The 19,134-nt window shown below is 36.8% G+C and overlaps 1 protein-coding gene across 1 annotated transcript in view; it reads right to left on the reverse strand.

Annotated features, from left to right (window-relative positions):
* Positions 1 to 19,134, reverse strand: part of XRCC5 (X-ray repair cross complementing 5) — a 43,883-nt gene that overhangs the window by 16,579 nt on the left and 8,170 nt on the right. The window contains 8 exon segments of the mRNA XM_010713599.2: positions 1,329 to 1,419; positions 5,507 to 5,703; positions 7,692 to 7,825; positions 9,062 to 9,152; positions 10,493 to 10,630; positions 11,860 to 11,922; positions 15,730 to 15,842; positions 17,825 to 17,963. Of these exon segments, the coding sequence (XP_010711901.2) occupies positions 1,329 to 1,419; positions 5,507 to 5,703; positions 7,692 to 7,825; positions 9,062 to 9,152; positions 10,493 to 10,630; positions 11,860 to 11,922; positions 15,730 to 15,842; positions 17,825 to 17,963 (966 nt within the window).

The following is a 19,134-nucleotide window of genomic DNA, read 5'->3' on the forward strand; positions in this document are numbered from 1 at the left end:
GCTGGTACACTTCTTCACACGTAGATGCTGAAAACTTGAATTTTATAGTGTGTTAATGTAGAGCAATCCTAGCAAAAGTAAGTCATGGCAAGCGCAAGATGAATTTACACTTACTACACTGCATTCTTATAAGCCAACTATATTCTCTGGGGTTTAAAGGTCAGAAGCATAGCAGTTCAAGCTATCTGCTAGCTCAGCTTTGAGACCTTCTGCAGCACAGACCTCTCACAAGTCTTGACAGACACTTAATGAGGAATGGGAGCTCCCAAGCATGAGGATACAGAATCACCGACTTGCCAAAGCCAATAGGAAGCTCAAAATTAAAAGCTCATACTCAGTTCATCCACTCCTTCCGGAGCAGTCTGACATCTTAAAGGTGAAGCTCTACATTTGCGTACAAGAGCAGAAACCTTACAGTGGAAATAAAACCAGGTCAGATATCAAAGTTTCCTGAAAAGTGGATCCAATAACCTTAGAATGAAAATTCACAGTGTTTACTGTTTCCTTTCAGAAACCAAAGCTTTCCTAATTGTATTTCAAATGTTTATGTTTTGCTGTCAATGTAACTCTTTCAGTAAACTCACTAGCTCTTCCAGTGTTTCTTTTAAAGCAGGCAGTGCCATTTTTCAGCTAATAGCAGAAACTGATTATTAAGAGTACAGAATATTGGGCACAGCTCCACACCTTTCTTAAAATTCAATCATTCCTTACACAAATGAACTTAAGAGGGCAGCACATTTGAAAACATGTGAAGTTATCTTCATTAATATTAAATCACTCTATGAAATAAAAATCTAATAAAGTTATGATATAGTCTTGAATAGCCATTTACATGACACTTGAAATTTAGGTAGAAACCTAGCTTAACATTAAGATGAAGAGAAATGTATTATTTTAGTATCCCAGTCAACGAAGAGAGCAATCTCTAAAATCAAGCAAGACCTCTGATTAAGTACACAGAAGTAACTTTTACATGGCAGAATATATGAAAGAAGAATAAAACTCCACTACTGAACCCCAGCTCTGTGATACTGCTTTCTTCAGATCCACGGACTTGCTTTGTATAGTTCTAAGCTTTGGGGAAGAATTTTGCCCCAAAATATCCAAGGTTGATGGAAATCCATGATAATATTGATCTTAAGGCAGAGAAAATTTGCTTTACAATATTTAGCAGAGTCTACAAACAGAACCTACAAGCAGAAAAATTTCAGTCATGTCTATTTCAGCTAGAATTCCACACTTTATCAGAAATTCTGTATGCTAACTACAATACACTTAGAAAAATTGATGTTCCCTTTTGATAAAAAGAGTTCTAAAACTTTACTTACAGAGGTGACATTGCCTTCAGCAAGTTTCATGATGCTAAAGCTATCTTCCTCATCTTCAGTTTTTCTTCTCTTAGCATTGGGTCCATCTTCACTGCAGCAAATGAAGAGGACAAAAATGAACAAACACTAAATCAAAGTAAACCTTCCTGCCTGCTGGGCTTCCTTCACTAAATGAACAAAAATTACACTGAAGACTGGAGAAAATCTTCATTAGACAACTGTTCCCAAATTAACAGTAAACAACACTTCATTTTTCACTGCCTTCACAAAGAAGACAGTAGAAACAGAAATCATTCATGTTATTCATGCACCTCTTCTGCACATTTCAGAATACAGGCTTTCTCCAGTTATTTTATTTGGAACCTATATATTGAGTTAACTTTGCTATTTACTGCATACTGTAAGTCAATAAATCACATATTACATGATATGAGGTATTCTCACCAGCTGCCTTTTAAGTTTTCTTTGCAAATTCATGTTTAACATTTAAGTAGGAAATCCATTTAGTCTTTAAAATTACCTGAAAGTTCCTGTTTTGGAATGATAGCTACTACATATCTTGTTTACACAGTGACTTTTGAGTCCAATAACCCACACTCAGAGAATCACAGAATGGTCTGGGTTGGAATGGACCTTTAAGATGATCTGGTTCCAAACCCTCTGCTTACAAGCAGGGATACCTCCCTCTAGACCAGGTTGCTCAAAGCTCCATCCAGCCTGGCCTTGAGTGCTTCCAGTGAGGAGGCATCCACAACCTCACTGGGCAACCTGTTCCAGTGTCTCACAACAGCCTCACAGTAAAAAATTTCTTCCTAATATTTAGTGTAAATCTACCCTCTTCCAGTTTAAAACCATTTCCACTCGCCCTGTCACTACCTGCCCTTATGAAAAGTTCCTTCATTCTCCATCAGCACACAAAGGGCTCTACATAACTGCACTTAGAACAGTCTAAAACATGCTAGACAAACCCCAACTAAGTAAGAATTCTCCTAGGACAGTCTTAAGCTACACCTAAAAATGCTTTCAAAAGATTAGGGTATTTTTAAAGTATTATTTGTGGTTTCAGTCTATTAACTTTCTACCTTTGCCCTCACAGGTAGCATACCAAGGTGCATCCAAACCAGGAATTTAAATGCCAAACTCACAGGATTTTAGATTATGTCTTGGCAACAGAATGAATGCTGATAATCATAAAGAGAAAAGAAATCAGACACTGTGTCTTCTGCTCTTTAACGTGATGGGCTACTGATACAGAGGAATCAATTTCAGTGTAAGAATGACTGAAAGCTACTCAGTGATCTAAACTGCAGTATATGCCTTTAAGGAATCCCAAAACTAAAAGTTGTTCTGAAAAATTCCAATATGGCAACGAAAAAAAGAAATTGAAAATTTGGGACAAAAAACAGGCCCCATTTTGCATTCTTCAAGGTTACAACTGACTTTAAAATCTGCATTGCATGCTGCTGAAGTACCCAGTTAGTAGAAAGAACTCATACTGGCTTCCTTCCTTTCTGTGGCACAGTCCTCCCTACATTGCAATCAATGTCCGTCCCACTTTGTTTCTGTGGTCTTCTCTGTTCTTTTACTTAATTTTGTCACTACTGAAATGAAAATCCATCTCCTCAGCAACTCCTGTCATCCATCATAACCTTACTTATCACTCCAGGTGAAGTGATGACTTTGGATATGCTTCAGCACAAGGACAGCAGGACATCCTGCTTCGTTCCCAGCTCTGCTCTTTCTGACTGACCTTGAACAACTTGCTTTATTGTTTTGGACAGCCAATATCCTCTCCATAAAATAGAGAAACTGGTCCTTATCTAACATTAGAGAGTTCAGAACTTCCACGTGAACACAAGTTCTTGTATGCACTGAGATGGTCTCACCTCAAAAACTGCTTTGTGATCCCTTGCAGTGTCTTGAAATACTTTTCCCCCTGCAATATTTTTACAGATTCAAAATGCTTTGGGGTTGGATATAGGAGGAGAACATAAATGATTATATGTAAGTGTCAAAGTTTTAATCTACAGCCATCATTAAGCAAAACAGTACAGCAGAAACTAATGAATCCAAACCCATTTATACTAACCAAGGATCTGACATTTAAAACCTGTTACTGCTAATGCACTGATTAGCAGTGTTTTTCTTTTAAATGTGAGACATGCAACAACTCTGAGAATAATTAATAAAATGGAAGATGAACTTAAAATATCCGATTCTACATTCAGATAGATGCCTCTCACATAAGGCAAAACTGGGTAAGAGAACAGCCTCTCCAAAGTCAATCTAAGAAGAAAAATACATTTTACATAGAATGTAGGAAGCAAAAGTGAAACACAATAATGCTCATTGATAAAATTTCTATTAAGATATCACGGCTAAATTTATGCTGCTGCAGTCCCACTCACACCTTAAAAGTAAGTAGAGATTCATCCAGTCAATATCATGATAGGTGAAATCAAATGCAAGAGATTGATCAGCACTAATCTTTTTCAGAAAAGAAAGTAACTGTTAAGAGAACTTCTACCCAACTTTTTAAAAACTCTTCAGTGCAAACTGTCTAGATCTGAGAGCTTTAAAAAGTCAAATGTTACTGGTGTTTAACATTTTCCTTATCCACGTTGTAGTGACATTTTTCTTCTCATTAAATGATTTAATTGTGTCTCAGCTATTCCCAGACGCAGATATTTCTATCCTTTTGCTTACCTTATAGATCCTTTTCTTATTCCTAAATCATTTTAAATGCCCACACCAATTACTAACTCCATTCTTTTTATAGTTGCTTTCATCTCCCTTCTAAATCAAATCAGTTTTTAACCAAAACAGCTTTCCTTCCTGCTTGTCAAATTGAAGCCTTTGGGGCAGTACATTTTTCAGTAACATGCCGCAGCTTTTTGTTCAAATTTCTTCCTAGCTTATTTGAGACTAAGTTTTATGTTGTTTTATTTCCTTGTTTTAAAGCTATTTCTATACTTTTTAAAACACATACATAAGTGTATGTATACTTATAAACATGTGAACAGAACACAATATGTGCACGCAGCAAAGATAAGGTAATGTAATCAGTACGAATTCACAGACGAGACGAGAAAGGCACACACAGCAGTGAACAAAAGAAAAAGCAATTTGTCTCCTAGCCTGTATAAAAAGTGTGGTCACTTTCTCAGGAACAGCCTGAGAAGTCCAATGTCCTGTCTTCCCAATGGTAACAAGCTAGGAGGCTCTACCCAACTAAAAGCAAAGATAGGCATCAACTCAGCTTAGCAGGGCTTCGTAGGGGCTCAGAAACATTGTTCCTTGAGCTGAAAGAACTCAGCTAAAAATGGCAGAAGTGTTGAAAAAGGAACTGAGAACTCTCCAACATCTCAGAGGACCAGCCAGTTATATTATAGGCATTCAGTACATTTAATTTTGAGCAAAATAGACTTGGCTGGGAAAATAGTACCAATGCAGTACCAATTCAGCATTTTTCATACTTCCAGCACAAATAATGTAAACACAGTATATGCACTAACAAGAACCAAGAATTTTAGCTTAAAAACTGCTAAAATGTTCCAGAAAGAGTCCAGAATATTTTAAGACATCCACATTTACTGCTCAGCAGATAATAATTAAGCTTTATTTCTTTTGATTTGGTATTCAAAATGAAAACTGTAGAACAGCAAAATAGAGGGTGCTGGTAGGAATACTTAATCTTACAGGTAATTTAAAGTACAGAACTGAACCTTCTGATGCTCCTATTCGAACTATTTGATAAATGTCAGTAGGACAAACTGCTTGATCACCATGCAATCAAACACTGTAAAGGGCTGCCCAAGAGTTAATGCAGTGTCCATCCTTGGATTTTCAAGACAAGATTGGATGGTTTTGATCTCATAGAAGACCCTGCCTTGAGCAACTGAGAACCAGAAACCTCCTGAGATCTCTCCCAACCTGATGAATTCTGTGATTCTGTGACAAGTATAGATATGCAGACTGAATCCCAGAATGTCTTGTCCAACAGCAATAAGACCATCACTGCGCTTCGAACACCGCAGACATGCTGTGTTACCACAATGTTCTCCATGCATCAGTATTTTTTCAGTTCATAACCCCTTAAACAAAATGACAGAGCCTGCTACAGTCAGCAAAAATAAATTAACGTGCAAAAAAGTTTTTAAGAAAAAGTTCCAACTCACTCATCTTTAAAGATATCTTGAGCAGTCTTCTCTTCTTTTTTCTTGCCAGCATCTTTTAGAGGAAAAAGTGCCTTTACTTTTTCAACTGGAGCCTTGCACCTTTCTTTTACCACACAGGGCATCTCCAGCATTTCCAAAAGGTGTTGTTCAATTGGTGGCAATGGCTCATTAGGGTGAAAAGCCTTATGCTGCAAACACTGCAAGAAACAATTTAAGGAAAGAAAGGTTTTGTTCAGGTTACACACTTTTAATGGAATATTTTAATGGAATACACTCGTATAGCATATAACTAACATCAAATGATACATATGCATTATCTTCCATATTAAAGAAAATACCTTCACATTGATGAGAAATATTCTAGTTCACAAGTGGACTGAAAATCATGTGATCAGATGTAAATAATAAAACTAAATGAGAACACTGATGCTGTAATATGTTCTACAAAAAATATTAAGAAAATCCCAGGAAAAAGTCACATGAGAGAAACAGTCAAAAACTAGACAGCAAGACATACAATTCAGTCTTGCATTCAAGTTACTGTCACAGTTTCTTGTCCCTCAAGAAATATTTCCTCTTGGTAAAAAAAACTTCACGTGTATGATGAGTAACTTTCACTTGTTTCAAGAGCAAGTAGCGAGAGAGAAGTTGAAAATGCACAGGTGAGGCACTGAACACAGGTATGTTTTCATAACAGCTTTGAAAAGAGTGATGAAATGAAGAGGCCTTACAGAGGAACATGAAGTTGGAACAGATGGCAGGAGCTACAGAGAGGGCTCTTGGGCACCCCTGTGCGTCTAGCTAAATAAAACTAACACACATACACACAGATATCAATACATGCATAGAAATACACAGGAGAATCTTCTTCCCAAGTACACTGCACTGGGTGTATTAGATGCAAGTGCAAAGATAAGTACCCAGTAAACTAGGACAACAGGAGAGATTTGCTCCCTCACTGACTGTCAAACACGACCTTAATTTAAAAAGCAAAACAAAATTCTATTTATGCCAAAAAGCTGCCATTAAAAGAACATCCAGACCATATGCTGCACATCAATACTGATATGCTTTCATGCTGCCATTAAGATTCCAATCCATATTAGAGCGTACTTTCAAAAAGAAGTAGCGGTACAAGGCTACTGATTTGGAAACACTTGCAATGATTTAAAGCATAATTATTTTGAAAGAGTAAAAATCGTGCTGGAAGCTGCAATAATGGCTCCTGTGAGACAACAACATCAAAAAATAAACAAGAAAACCCAGAGATGATTTGACAATATTAAAACAGCATTAGGGTGAATGTCTTCTACAGTCTTTTGCATCTGAAATCTCTACACACGTAGCCACAAGAGCTGAGCCTGTGGCCACAGCCATCAAGTGCCCTTGCTTTTCAGAGTAGAACATGATTTCTGAAACCTGAGATGGCAGATACTCTCAGAATCAAGGTGTAAAACCAAGATGAAGTTGAATCAATTTAACCTGAAGTTTTTTTTCTTTGAAGACTTGAATTCCAAGGCATAATTAAGTTTCTCATCCTCACAGATGCAAAGAAAATCTTAACGATACGAGAAGAATTTAAATCAAAATGTAGACAATAAGTTCAAGAAGTGCGAATTATTCTGCTTACCCATAAAATGTATTGAATCAGACACCCCAACGTAGTACTTTAAATATCAACCATGTTAGTCATTTATTACTGATCAATTTACCTCTGATCTGTTTTGGAATCACTGCTCAATGAAATAACGAATAGCAAAGTGATTCTGCTCAATATTTGATTAGATAGATAATGAAAAATTAAAGCCCTCTCAGTTTTCAGTTCATTTCTCTTTGCCCAAAACCTTAAGACTGAATTTCTTTTCTGCATCATCATCTTCCCAATACAGTGTTGAGATTCCCAATCCAGTTTTAACTTGTCTGGTCTGGATACCTCTGAGCATTTGTGATGCTGTTGTGGACTTTTCAGCACAGGTGTTAATTCCCCTTTTTCTCCCGGACATGAGACATTTTAGGAATAAAATGTATATCAATGACAATATGGAAATCTATACTTAAATACAAAAGCTTTTATATTGGACTCTTCACCATGCAGATCATTCTAATGTGAATTACAGAGACAGAAAAACAAAAAGATTTTAGAAATTTTTTTTTTTTTAAGATGTCATATAACTTATGACCTCACCTGATATAACCTTTGAAAATGAGGGTTTGGGATTTTGCTGGGCTTAAACAGGTCCTCAAAAGTTTCTCCATCATCATCTTCATAAACCAAATTCATAGAATCAATCAAGGAGTCAATCGCAGATAACTGATCCACTAAGGCAACAATTAAATACAAAGAAGGATTAAATGAACTTGCAGATGGATGCATTTCTTGAAACAATTTACAGATGAAGATTCTCTTCAGAATGTGAAATTTTGACCAAGTCATTAAATGCTACAGAAGCCTGCACATACAAGAAATGCCCAAAATGAATATGGGCGGCAGACAGTAATAAAAACTCTGCTTTGTTTAAGGACTACAATGTAAAGTCATAAAGCTTACAGAGTTTTGTTTGGTTGACTTTTGTGTTCATTCTTTCCTTTGGAAGACCTCAATTACTGCTGCCTTTCTGCTCCCATTTTTCTTTTTCAAGTTGCAACAGAAGGTTTATAGGACATTTAGAAAATGAGGAGAAAAGTAAATTTGAAAAACTAAGTAATACAAATTTTAAAAGTTAAGATTGCAAATTAACTCAGTTCACAATAGTCGACTATTGCTCTGGTAAGACAGGTTTAAGACCTGTTCTCAAAACTGCTAGTTACAGGAAAGTAAATAGAAACCGTTTCAGAACCCCAGTCATGCTATAAAACCCTGGTGTGCAGATGCCCATTCAATGGATCACACTACAAATTGAAGTGGGAGTGGATTTCAAACTGCATCCATTTATGCTCATTGCTGTGAAAACTCTCAGAACATTGAGTCAAGCTTTGCATGGCTGCATATTGTATAGTTCTTCAAAGATGCCCTCCCTTGAATCTGGACAGAAGTAAATGCTTCAAAAAAATACTGGAACATAGAAAACACATTTCAGATAGTGACCACAAGACCAGCTTGTTTAGAGTGATTGCTCTATTCTAATCCTAGCTAACCAATCATATTGCAGACCCCACACGATTTGGTCATTTAGTCTCACAAACAAGCTCCAAGATCAAGGTTTATGGAGGACTAGCTCTCAAATGTCTGCCACAGAAAAATCCTGTGAGACTAATAATTATAAAATCTGAGCCAGAATTCATTCAACAAGACAGCTTTGAAAGACTGTCCACAAACCCTCAGGTCTGCTCAGGCTGCAACTGAACTGCTGTAATTTAAACACTTGTTTCACATTTCACGGTGGCAACACTAGAACTCATTTCAAAAAGGCTGTTGTAGTGGCTATTTAGTTTCCTATGTCAAAAAATGACAAAGTATACAATTTCCTCAGAAAGCCAAGTATTCTAGCTATTTTTGAATGTCTTAAAAGAAGACTATTAGCATTTGTCCAGTTGCCCAAGAAAGGATTATCTTACCAGTAGGAGAGCATTTCTTATTGTTTTTCAGGGATGAAAACACGTACTGTCTTACATCTTCCATGAATGGTAGTTGCACATAGAAGAGACACTGAGAGAGAAAACATAAGAAAAATCCAAAAAGAAAAAACTGAGCATAAAGTTAAAAAAAAAAAAAATCTGAAGTATCCCAAAGCGATCCATTAGGGCAATAAAAACACAGATATCAGATCTTTTAATTTTACTTATATATGTAAAAATAAATCAGTAAAATGCATATAGAGCAACATCATTTTAAGCAGTAAAAAACAAAGAATTATTTCAGAACACAATGATGGCAACATTTCTTAACTTACTACAAGCTGAATAAAGACCCACGAGGTCATCCAACACCTTTGTCTTGCAAAGAGTTCCATCCAGCCAAGTTTTAAATACCCCATACACTGAAGCTTTGGGAGGTTTTATCACAGCTCACTGTGTTTCAAAGAAGTTCCCCCCCCCCGACATTCTCATGCTAATTTTCCCTTTATTCAAATACCTCCTCCAGTATATACTACCCTAAATAACTCCTTTCCATCCTTTATGTTTGTAGCCTTCATAAGCCTGAAGACTTATGTCCGCCCCCACCTTAGTCATTGCTTAGCCATGCTAAATATATTTAGCTCTTTCAGTCGTCTCTCAAGAAAGATCAGTGGAAACATACATAACAAAAATTCTAAGAAACTATGTCGTTTTGAGTCTTTCAAAACTTAAAGAAATGTTTCAAATATGACGTGTTTACTTTTTTTAATTAAAAAAAGACCAGAGATTTTATCTTTTTTCATAGCCTTTAAGTAAATAAATTATTGTCTTCCTGACTCTCGACCTGAATTTAAGAAGCATCTTTAAGAGCTGTTAGCTCCTCCCCTCAGTCCCAGTTGACTTCAAATCCTAATGACACTGGAGTAATTGGACATGCCTGAAATGCCAACTATACATGTAAAATTTGCATTACTAAGCAACCTGGAAATAAACGTGCAGTTAGAATCAAAGAAGGAATCTAGTACAACTTTGAATAGTACTCTGAGAGGTAGTTAATAACACAGCAAGAGAACAGTGGTAACTTGTCTAAATATCTGATTACACCTCTTCTAGATATCAACACACAGATTTCAAGAATAACAAAATGAAATCATTATTACTAAAATACAGATCAATTTTATTCAAATCTCTAATACAGAGAATTCTAATAGAAATATGTATTATTACTTTTCTGTTTGTTTTTTAAGACATTTACTTAAAACTATTTGTTACCTCCTTGTCCTCAGACTTGGTATTATGTCATAAAAACAATAGCAGCTTCTTCTGGTATTATACAACACTGCAAATTCACATGGTTCAATTATAATCATTTATTAATTGGTATTGTTAAAGCATCTCTAAAGAATCTCTCTGAAAAAAAGTAAAAGTTACCTCATACGCATCCTTGATGCATGGAAAAGCTACCCCAATTTGTGGGTTACATCTTCTATCATAAGCATAACGCACTATAGCTACTACATTCAACTCATCCAATGCTTGAACAAAGGCAGAAAAAGCAACTGCTGCATTCTGGAAAAAGAAAAAAATCATACAAGTTCTCATCAGTCTGCTGAAAGATACTTTCCACAGTGAATTCAACAGCACTTTCAACTAAACTTCATGTTCACAAAACTTCTTTTTTTTTCTTAGCGTGAGAATTTTGAAAGCAAAGAAACAAAGTTCAAATCCTATCACGAGAGTGGGTCCACTCAAAGCTGAGCATCAGCTTTAGATTCACATGTACCACCGTTCACACTATCCATGAAAAGTTCCCAGAAACATTATGAGACAAACGGAGAAAAGTCAGACCCTTAATCAAAGTTCTACAGTGATGCTCTTACTTCTCATGTTTAAAATAATTTGGAGGTCTGTTCTAAACAGCAGAATGGTCTCCGTGAAAATGAACTTAGTCACCAGCTCCCCATGCCCCTGCACAAACAATATTTACAGGTTTCTCATTATTCATGAGACAGGGTATTCATTTGAGGTCCAAACTACGTTTCATTTTAATGGACAATGGTACAAGACTATAAGTTGCATTTAGAATGCTCCTGTTTTATCAGCGCAGAAAGAAGGAACGATGTCAAGCACCACTGCTTTCTTTTCTATTCCAGGGCAAATTGACCAAGAAGGCCAATGGCATCCAGGCTTGATTAGAAACAGTGTAGCCAGCAAGAGCAGGGAGGTGATCATTCTCCTGTACTCAGCTCCCATGCGGCTGAGTAATGTGTTCAGTCTTGGGCCCCTCACTATGAGAAAGACACTGAGGCCCTAGAGCATGCCTGGAGAAGAACAGCAAAGCTAATGAGGGGTCTGAAGTACAGGTTTTATGAGGAGTAGCTGAGGATACTGGGATTATTCAGCCTGGAAAAGAGAAGGCTTAGGAGAGACCCTGCTGCCCTATACAACTACCTGAAAGGAGATAGGGGTTGGCCTCTTCTCCCAGGTAACTAGTGGCATGACAAGATGGAATGGCCTCAAGCTGCACCAGAAGAGGTTCAAGTTGGATATCAGGAAAAACTATTTCTCTGAAAGACTAGTCAGGGGCTAGAATGGGCTGCCCAGGGAGGTGGTTGATTCACTATCCCTGGAGGCATTTGAGAAACATGTAGACACGGTACTGAAGGGACATGGTTTATTGGGCAACATTAGTAGTAGGTGAATGGTTGAATTAGCTGATCTTAAGATGTTTTTTCCAGCCTTTATGATTCTATGATTCTTTGAAATCACTTTCAGTATTAAATTTGAGTTCATCTTACCTCATCATCTTTCGCTGCAAAGACCTTGAGAACGTGGTTGCCCATGTAACAGTGCCTCTGGATCTACAGATTGAAATAGTCAGAGATTAGCTTGATGTAAAACAAATGTTATTAATGTACTCAGACCAAATAAATTACTGAACGACCAAAACATTACTCAAGTGAGAAACCAAAGAACCTAACCACTGTGCATAGAGGTTAAGGCTTTGTGTATGTTCCATATTTCCATTTTTCACTCAGTGTTGATATTCAGTCATATTCTGCAAAATATTCCCATATCCCTCCTATCAGTTGGCAGGAATAAGAGGCTATGTTACTCGTAGCTATTGTGAGTCTGGAAAACATCCAATAATAAGTCAATGTGAAAAGCCACAGTAGTTACCAAAACACCTAAACCTAACTGGCACTGTGCTACATCTATTCTATTAAAATTTTGCTAGCAAAAATAAATGAAAAAGGAACTGAAGAAAGTCACATCCTTAACTAATAAAGCTAGTTTAAGAGCACTGTGTAGCATTTACAACTGCACTGGCAAAGCAGCACTTCTGTTAGCAGAGTGTAAGCTGCTCATGAACATGGCTGACTGAAAAAAAGAAGTGTCATTACTGGGCAGTGCTCCAATAACCAGAGCTGCAGAGGCTGAGACACACCCAGAGAAACACTGCAATAGTGGAACAGTTGTCAAAGCACGCATGTCACACTAGTGAAAATGACCTTTCCTTGTTAAAGAAAATCCCACCAAATTATATTAGCTCCAAACTACACGGAGTTTCATCATTTAGCAAATTAGCATGATGCTGTTGAAGTCAGTGACAACTTCGACCACAGCAGATCTGTTTAACGTATTACAACACAATTCCTGAACTCATTTACTCTGCCTTCAATTATTCTTTGCCCTTCTGTCTTAAAAGGCTCAGGCATTTGTATGTTTCATATAAATATCTGAAATGTGCATCACTGTACCTTTTGTTTGCCAAAGAAATGGGTCCTTTATAATATTTTCAAGTATTATTTTTTGTTTTACACAGCATTGCTTATAAATTAAAAATCAAAGTTTAAGCGGCCTCTGATCTTTTTTTCCTGAGGGATGTGAATAACTAAGAAAATAATACGAGGTGGTTCTATTCCTTCTTTAATTATGAATTCAGAGCTGTTCCAGTTTCTCTAGTTATCTTTTCTCCTAGTTTTTTTTTTTAATTATTTTTTAATAAAATTAAAATAAAACATACATTTGAATTGTGTTGGTAACACAACTTCAAACAATAAAATTCAGGAGCCAAAATATAAGGAAAGCAAATGTCTTGAAAATTCTACTCATAATTGAAAACTTCCTGATATCATTATCTGTACAATATAATTTTAATCCTACCTAATTTTAAATCTCTCTAAATAATTCTAATCTGCTGAGGTATATCTAACTACTAATGTGCTTAAATACTCTCAATTCTAGTTACAGGACCAGAGCATACAATATTTAATACGTAATTTCATTCCTGTTTGTCGTGAAATTCATTGTAAAAAATTTCAAAAGCAGAACATATTTTGTGCATTGAAAAATACAGAAAGTTCTTAATTCCTTAAGGCATGCTTATGTGATTAAAAAAAACAACTATTCCTGCAATAAATTACATGGAGGCAGTTTGGAAGTATTACTGCACTACTTGACCAACAGGGGAAAAATAACAGCATACAAAAGGACTGCTCACTTAGAGGCACGACACTTCTCAGCTGCTTTCAAGTCAGTTTCTCTTTTTAGTAAAAGAGATTTCAAGTTGAAATAGGAGGCCAGCTAAGAAAATGCTGCACATGGTACAATACATCTTACAGAAAATAACAAAGACAGTAACAGTAACTATTAAGATCAGAGAAAGATACAAAAAAAAAAAAAACCTCTCTTGTGAAACTTGCTGTCTGAACAGAGGGCTTCAACACGTCAGATCCAGTTTTTGGTACTGTATTTAGCAGCTCCCATTATCTCCCCACCTCAGCCAATTTAGAGTGTATAAGCTCAAGCACAATGCTTCTCCTTAAACAATCACTTTCAGTGCATGAGTTATTGTGCTTGGGTTTTTTTTTTTTTTTTTCTGAGCAATTTTACAATCTGAACATCCTTAAGGAACAGCCAGGTTACAGGTCTTATTTAGGCTGGATTCTCATTTTAATTCACCAATGTAACTTTCTGGCTTTTTCAGTCAGCATGCTTTAGACCATCACATTGCAGTAGTCTAACAATATCTCTAGAAGTACACAGGGTCTTCTGTGCCAACTGTACAGAAATGTTTAGTTGCATACAATAGGGAGACACCTTCTGCAAAACTTACTCTTTTCCCATCAGCATCTTTCCTTCTTGGTAAAGCTAATGATTGCTCAGCCTTTTATCAAGGGCTCTATTTTGTACAGGCAGTGAGACTTTTCAAAAAGGAGCAAAAGGGCTAAAAACTTCCAGAACAGAAGGTAGAGCTACCCTATGGTCTCACTTCAGCATTGAGTGTGAAAAGGACTGAGTGCTGTGAACTCCGAGATGGAGTAAAGTTTCAGTCACCCTGTGCAATATCCTGGAAAAGAAAGAGCAAAGGCAGCTTAGAACTTCTAGGAATTAATGGCACACACTCCTGTGCATTCTTGTCATGTATTGCATTTCCAGGAGGCTTTGTTAAGCCTTTATCTACTCTGCCCTGGTAAGGCCTCATCTGGAGTACCGTGTCCAGTTCTGGGCTCCCCAGTACAAAAAGACAGGGATCTCTTGGAAAGAGTCCAGCGGAGGGCCACAAAGATGGTGAAGGGCCTGGAGCATCTCCCCTATGAAGAAAGACTAAGTGAACTGGGTCTGTTTAGCCTTGAGAAAAGCGACTGAGAGGGGACCTGATCCAGGTTTATAAATATCTGAGGTGTGGCAGCCATAGTGGTAAGGCCAGTCTCTTTTCAGTGGTACATGGAGACAGGACGAGGGGAAACGGACATAAGCTGCAGCACAGGAAGTTTCGCACGAATGTGCGTAAGAACTTCTTCACGGTGAGGGTGACGGAGCACTGGAACAGGCTGCCCAGGGGGTTGTGGAGTCTCCTTCTCTGGAGATATTCAAGTCTCGCCTGGACGCCTACCTGTGCGACCTGGTGTAGGGAACCTGCTTTGGCAGGGGGGTTGGTCTCGATGATCTCTAGAGGTCCCTTCCAACCCCTACAATTCTGTGAATCTGTGAAGTTTTTCCAAGTAAAACAGATGTATCTGTAGCATTAATTTTGTCACATAAGTGCATCTATTCACAAACACTGAAAATCTCCTTGGGATACAGAAGGCTTTTCAATGATGCTACCTTCATCTTAGCTCTGTGAACTCTCTGCTACACTTAATTTTTATTACAGAAACCAGAAGAAAGCTACCATTTGTAAACTAATCCTTATGGAAATGAGAAGGAATGCTGTTAGTTCCCAGGCTTTCTTTAACATTCCTATAATGTTAAGGGAGAGGTTTCTTGTGTTTGAAAGTAAAAAAACCACACTCCTGGCTGGGGAAAGTCCAAGGCTTCTGTTTTATCCGAACAAAAGAGAAATTCATCTACTCTTGTAGATCAGGCATCACTGTGTAAGTTAGTAAAATGAAATTAAAACTACAGCATATCCTAGTCACTTTGTGGAGATTGAGGTCAGTGGCTCTTGCTTCACTAGAAGGAAGAAAGGCCATATTTACAGATATCTCTTCTTCACAAGACTATATACTGCTTGCATTTCCTAGAATCTACTCCTCTATAGTTGGCAGCAGGTGCCCCATTCCCAGTTTTGGAATTGAGTACACCACCATAATATCAACAAATTCAAACCAAAATCAACTGTCTGTAGCAACCCAGTAGATTGAATACGTTTAGTACTGTACCTGAGATGATCTGCTGAATCCCAGGACAGAAAAACATTTTGCTTCAGTTTTGTATTTCATTTGCTCTTCATCTTCTTTGGAAAAAGGAACTATATCACTCCCATAGCGAAACCCTGGAAAACAAGAGAGGAGCATCTGGTAAGCATATGGGCCTACAATTCTATCACTGAAATTAGCTCTCTGAATATTTAACAATGCATGCATACCCCACAGCTACATTCCACACGCTCATCAAATTACTTTTCCTGTTAACAAAAACGCACACACCCTACAGAATCATTTTTTACTTCATGAACGGCAATTGCACTCTTTGTAGATCATTTTACGTAACTGCCCTTGCAGAGGGCAGAAAAGATAAAGAAACTGAACGTCTTGCCTAACAAAATTATGATCATAAAATAGATTTAACAAATAGACTACAACACTCTCTGCAAATGTAATGAAGACAAAAAAAGTATGGCATAAATCAGAAGAAGGAAATGACATCACAAGGGACTCAGAGAACAAAATGTATTAACATTGGTAGTGAGATATACCATCATATAGTGGAAAAAAAAATCAAAACATCTTTGTATGCCTAAGTGGTCTTTCTATACACTTCTATTTTAATTCCCATGCCCTACATTACAGGGATACCTAGATAAAATAGGAACCTGTTTGTTTTTCTGTACCAATTGCTCATTTCCCTTCCTGAAGTTAAAACATCCTCCCTGTATCATCATCACATTATTATACTGTCACAGACTACGGGCTGTATATCTTAGGTGAGATGAAAGCAGAAGGAACAGAAGTACATCTCTGGATGAAAAGCCTATATGCATACAAATTTTTTGGAAACTGAAAAGCAAACAAGCAGACATAACAAGTGATATTTTGGTATGGGTGTTTCAAATGCAAAACATTATCTAATTATGCCATTTCTCAAAATGTCCATGGAAGTTTAAGACATCATCTGCTCTTTAAGAAAAATATAATACCACTGATAAGAGAAATTCTTAGTCTCTTTTGTTCCTATTGAACTGTTCACAACATTTTTTCTTTGTTATTAGCAACATCCCACAGCTTTTCACCAGCTGGGGCAATTCAAAGACACCAGCAAAGAACAATTTTAAATGCTTCAAAATATTCACTATGATAGGTGGATTTTTAAAAATACTGAAAGTTTTGAAATAACAGAGTACTCAATTTTACCTATCATTTGTATATACGTAGATATGTATTTGTATATATGTAGATTTGTATTTGTATATATGTAGATATATATGTATATAATCTGTCTCGTACTGTTTGGGGAGCATTTTTATCTGCTATTTCTATAAAACACTTCTACTACAATTCAAAGAGGTTAAATTAAAAAAAAACAAAGCACAATATGTCCACGTTTTTAAGTTTATTTACATAACAGCAAATTCTATTCTGTTATCTGAATAGCTGTGCCCCTTTTAATTAATACTCTTGTCCCAATTATGTGGGTCAAAAAATGCAATCTGGAAAGAATTATTCAATAACAAAATCTAGAATCACACACACACAAAAAAAATCATGCATTTGCTTAATTTTATTTTTTAAAAAGTAAATTACTTCATACGGCTTCCAGGACCTTCGGTTCTCTCAGGAATTTAATGCACTTAGAAAGAAACACTCTATATACCACTATTCCATATCACACCTCTTGTGGAATTCGAGGTTAAGCTAATAGAATTGTTTTATATTCTGCAGAATATGTAGAGCAGTTGTTTATCTAGGAAAAAAAAAGTGCTATGAAAATATTCATATGTTACATATGTTATCAGTACCACTGGAGATTTGAAAAAAGTAAAGGTAACACTACCACTGACTACAGAACTGAGATTGTCTTCCACACTCTACTGTTTAGGAAACTGTAGTCCCCTCCAAGTTCCAGCTGGTGCTATTAGTACTATTCTTCCTACTACTAGGAAGAGTAAGAACTTTCAGAATATGCAAAGACAGACACAGCTTACATTTTTAAATTACATTTATACTTCCAACTACATCAGCTAAGCACTTTTTAGTTCTATAAGAGTACAGCCATTATCTCAGGTCTGCCTCCAGGATGCACACAAAGAAGTCATACCTTGAATAGTATCATCTTTTTGAACCTCTGTCTCATCATCATCATTTAAACAGTAAACGGTTTCTCTCTGCACATCTTCTTTTCTGAGGGTTTTAGCATCCACAACTGTCCAAATTTTTTTCACCTTCTCTTCTGTGAGCTTTATATCCAAATTTGAAGAAAAGGAACATTTAATGTTTCAACTGGATCCAGAACTCTTACCATAACATGAATGAAAGTCTTAGACCAAATACTAAGTAATATTGCCAGTAAAAGAGAGCCCAATCACACATCCCTGACTGCTACCATAGTGCTTCCAGCACACTGTTTCATCCTTATGAGAGCCATCATTCAACTTTATCGTATAGACTGCATACTTGCTGTGGGTACTTGTTAAAATCATGGGCTACATCATTTGTGGAAGTCACCCAGCTTGTCATTTATTTTACCTCCTTCACTCACGTACTCTTGACAAAATATTAAGGTGTACATTAAAGGTAAAAGACAACACTCATTCAGCTTGTTTGCCTGAGTTAGCTGTCACATTACTATATAACAGCATAAAAAACCCCACCCTGTCTTACTACAGCTTCTCCAAAAAGCAGAAGACACAAGCTGCATCGCAGGACTGGGCAGGGAAAGAAGGAAAAAATATACAAATGCAATCAAAAAACATTTCCTGACTACGGGGAAAGAAATATGCTTTCTTTCTTCTTTGAAACTGACAGTGAACTTAATAAATGAGAAGAAAAATGTAGAACTGGGTAGAAAACAGAAGAATGGCAATAGATACCATAAGTCTGTTTCTAGCTCTGCTCCAGCTGCTATATGACCTTGGGCTAGCAACTTGGTTCACCCTGCTCACTCACAAGGTTACTTTGTTATGTATGTAAACACCTTTGGAAGGGATTCTTACTGTGAACTCATACAGGCTCTGGAAGAATATTCCAACCAAAAAATATTTGTAAATATAAAAAAAAATGATGATCCTGCAGACAGCTCTCTCAAGGCTACACGTTTGTCCTTCAAAAAAATCAGATATATTTCAACTTCTTAATGCGCCTTGATGCCTTACTGTTCTGATCAGACTCTTAGTCTTGGATTCTAATAACAAATCAACCAACCTCCATCTCACCAGATTCGTCAATACTGCCATGCTATATACTAACCTACTTCTTCAGTTACTGGAATTTTGCACAATTTTTGTGTTTTAATATAATTCTTAGCACCTTGTGAAAGACCAGAAGAAAATACAAGGGAAACAGACTGTATATAAGCTCTGTCCAACAGTATAAAGCAAACAAGTTGAAAATACATCTTTCTCAAATGTG

Source organism: Meleagris gallopavo, chromosome 7, assembly GCF_000146605.3.
Source record: "Meleagris gallopavo isolate NT-WF06-2002-E0010 breed Aviagen turkey brand Nicholas breeding stock chromosome 7, Turkey_5.1, whole genome shotgun sequence".
Classification (NCBI taxonomy): Eukaryota; Metazoa; Chordata; class Aves; order Galliformes; family Phasianidae; genus Meleagris; species Meleagris gallopavo.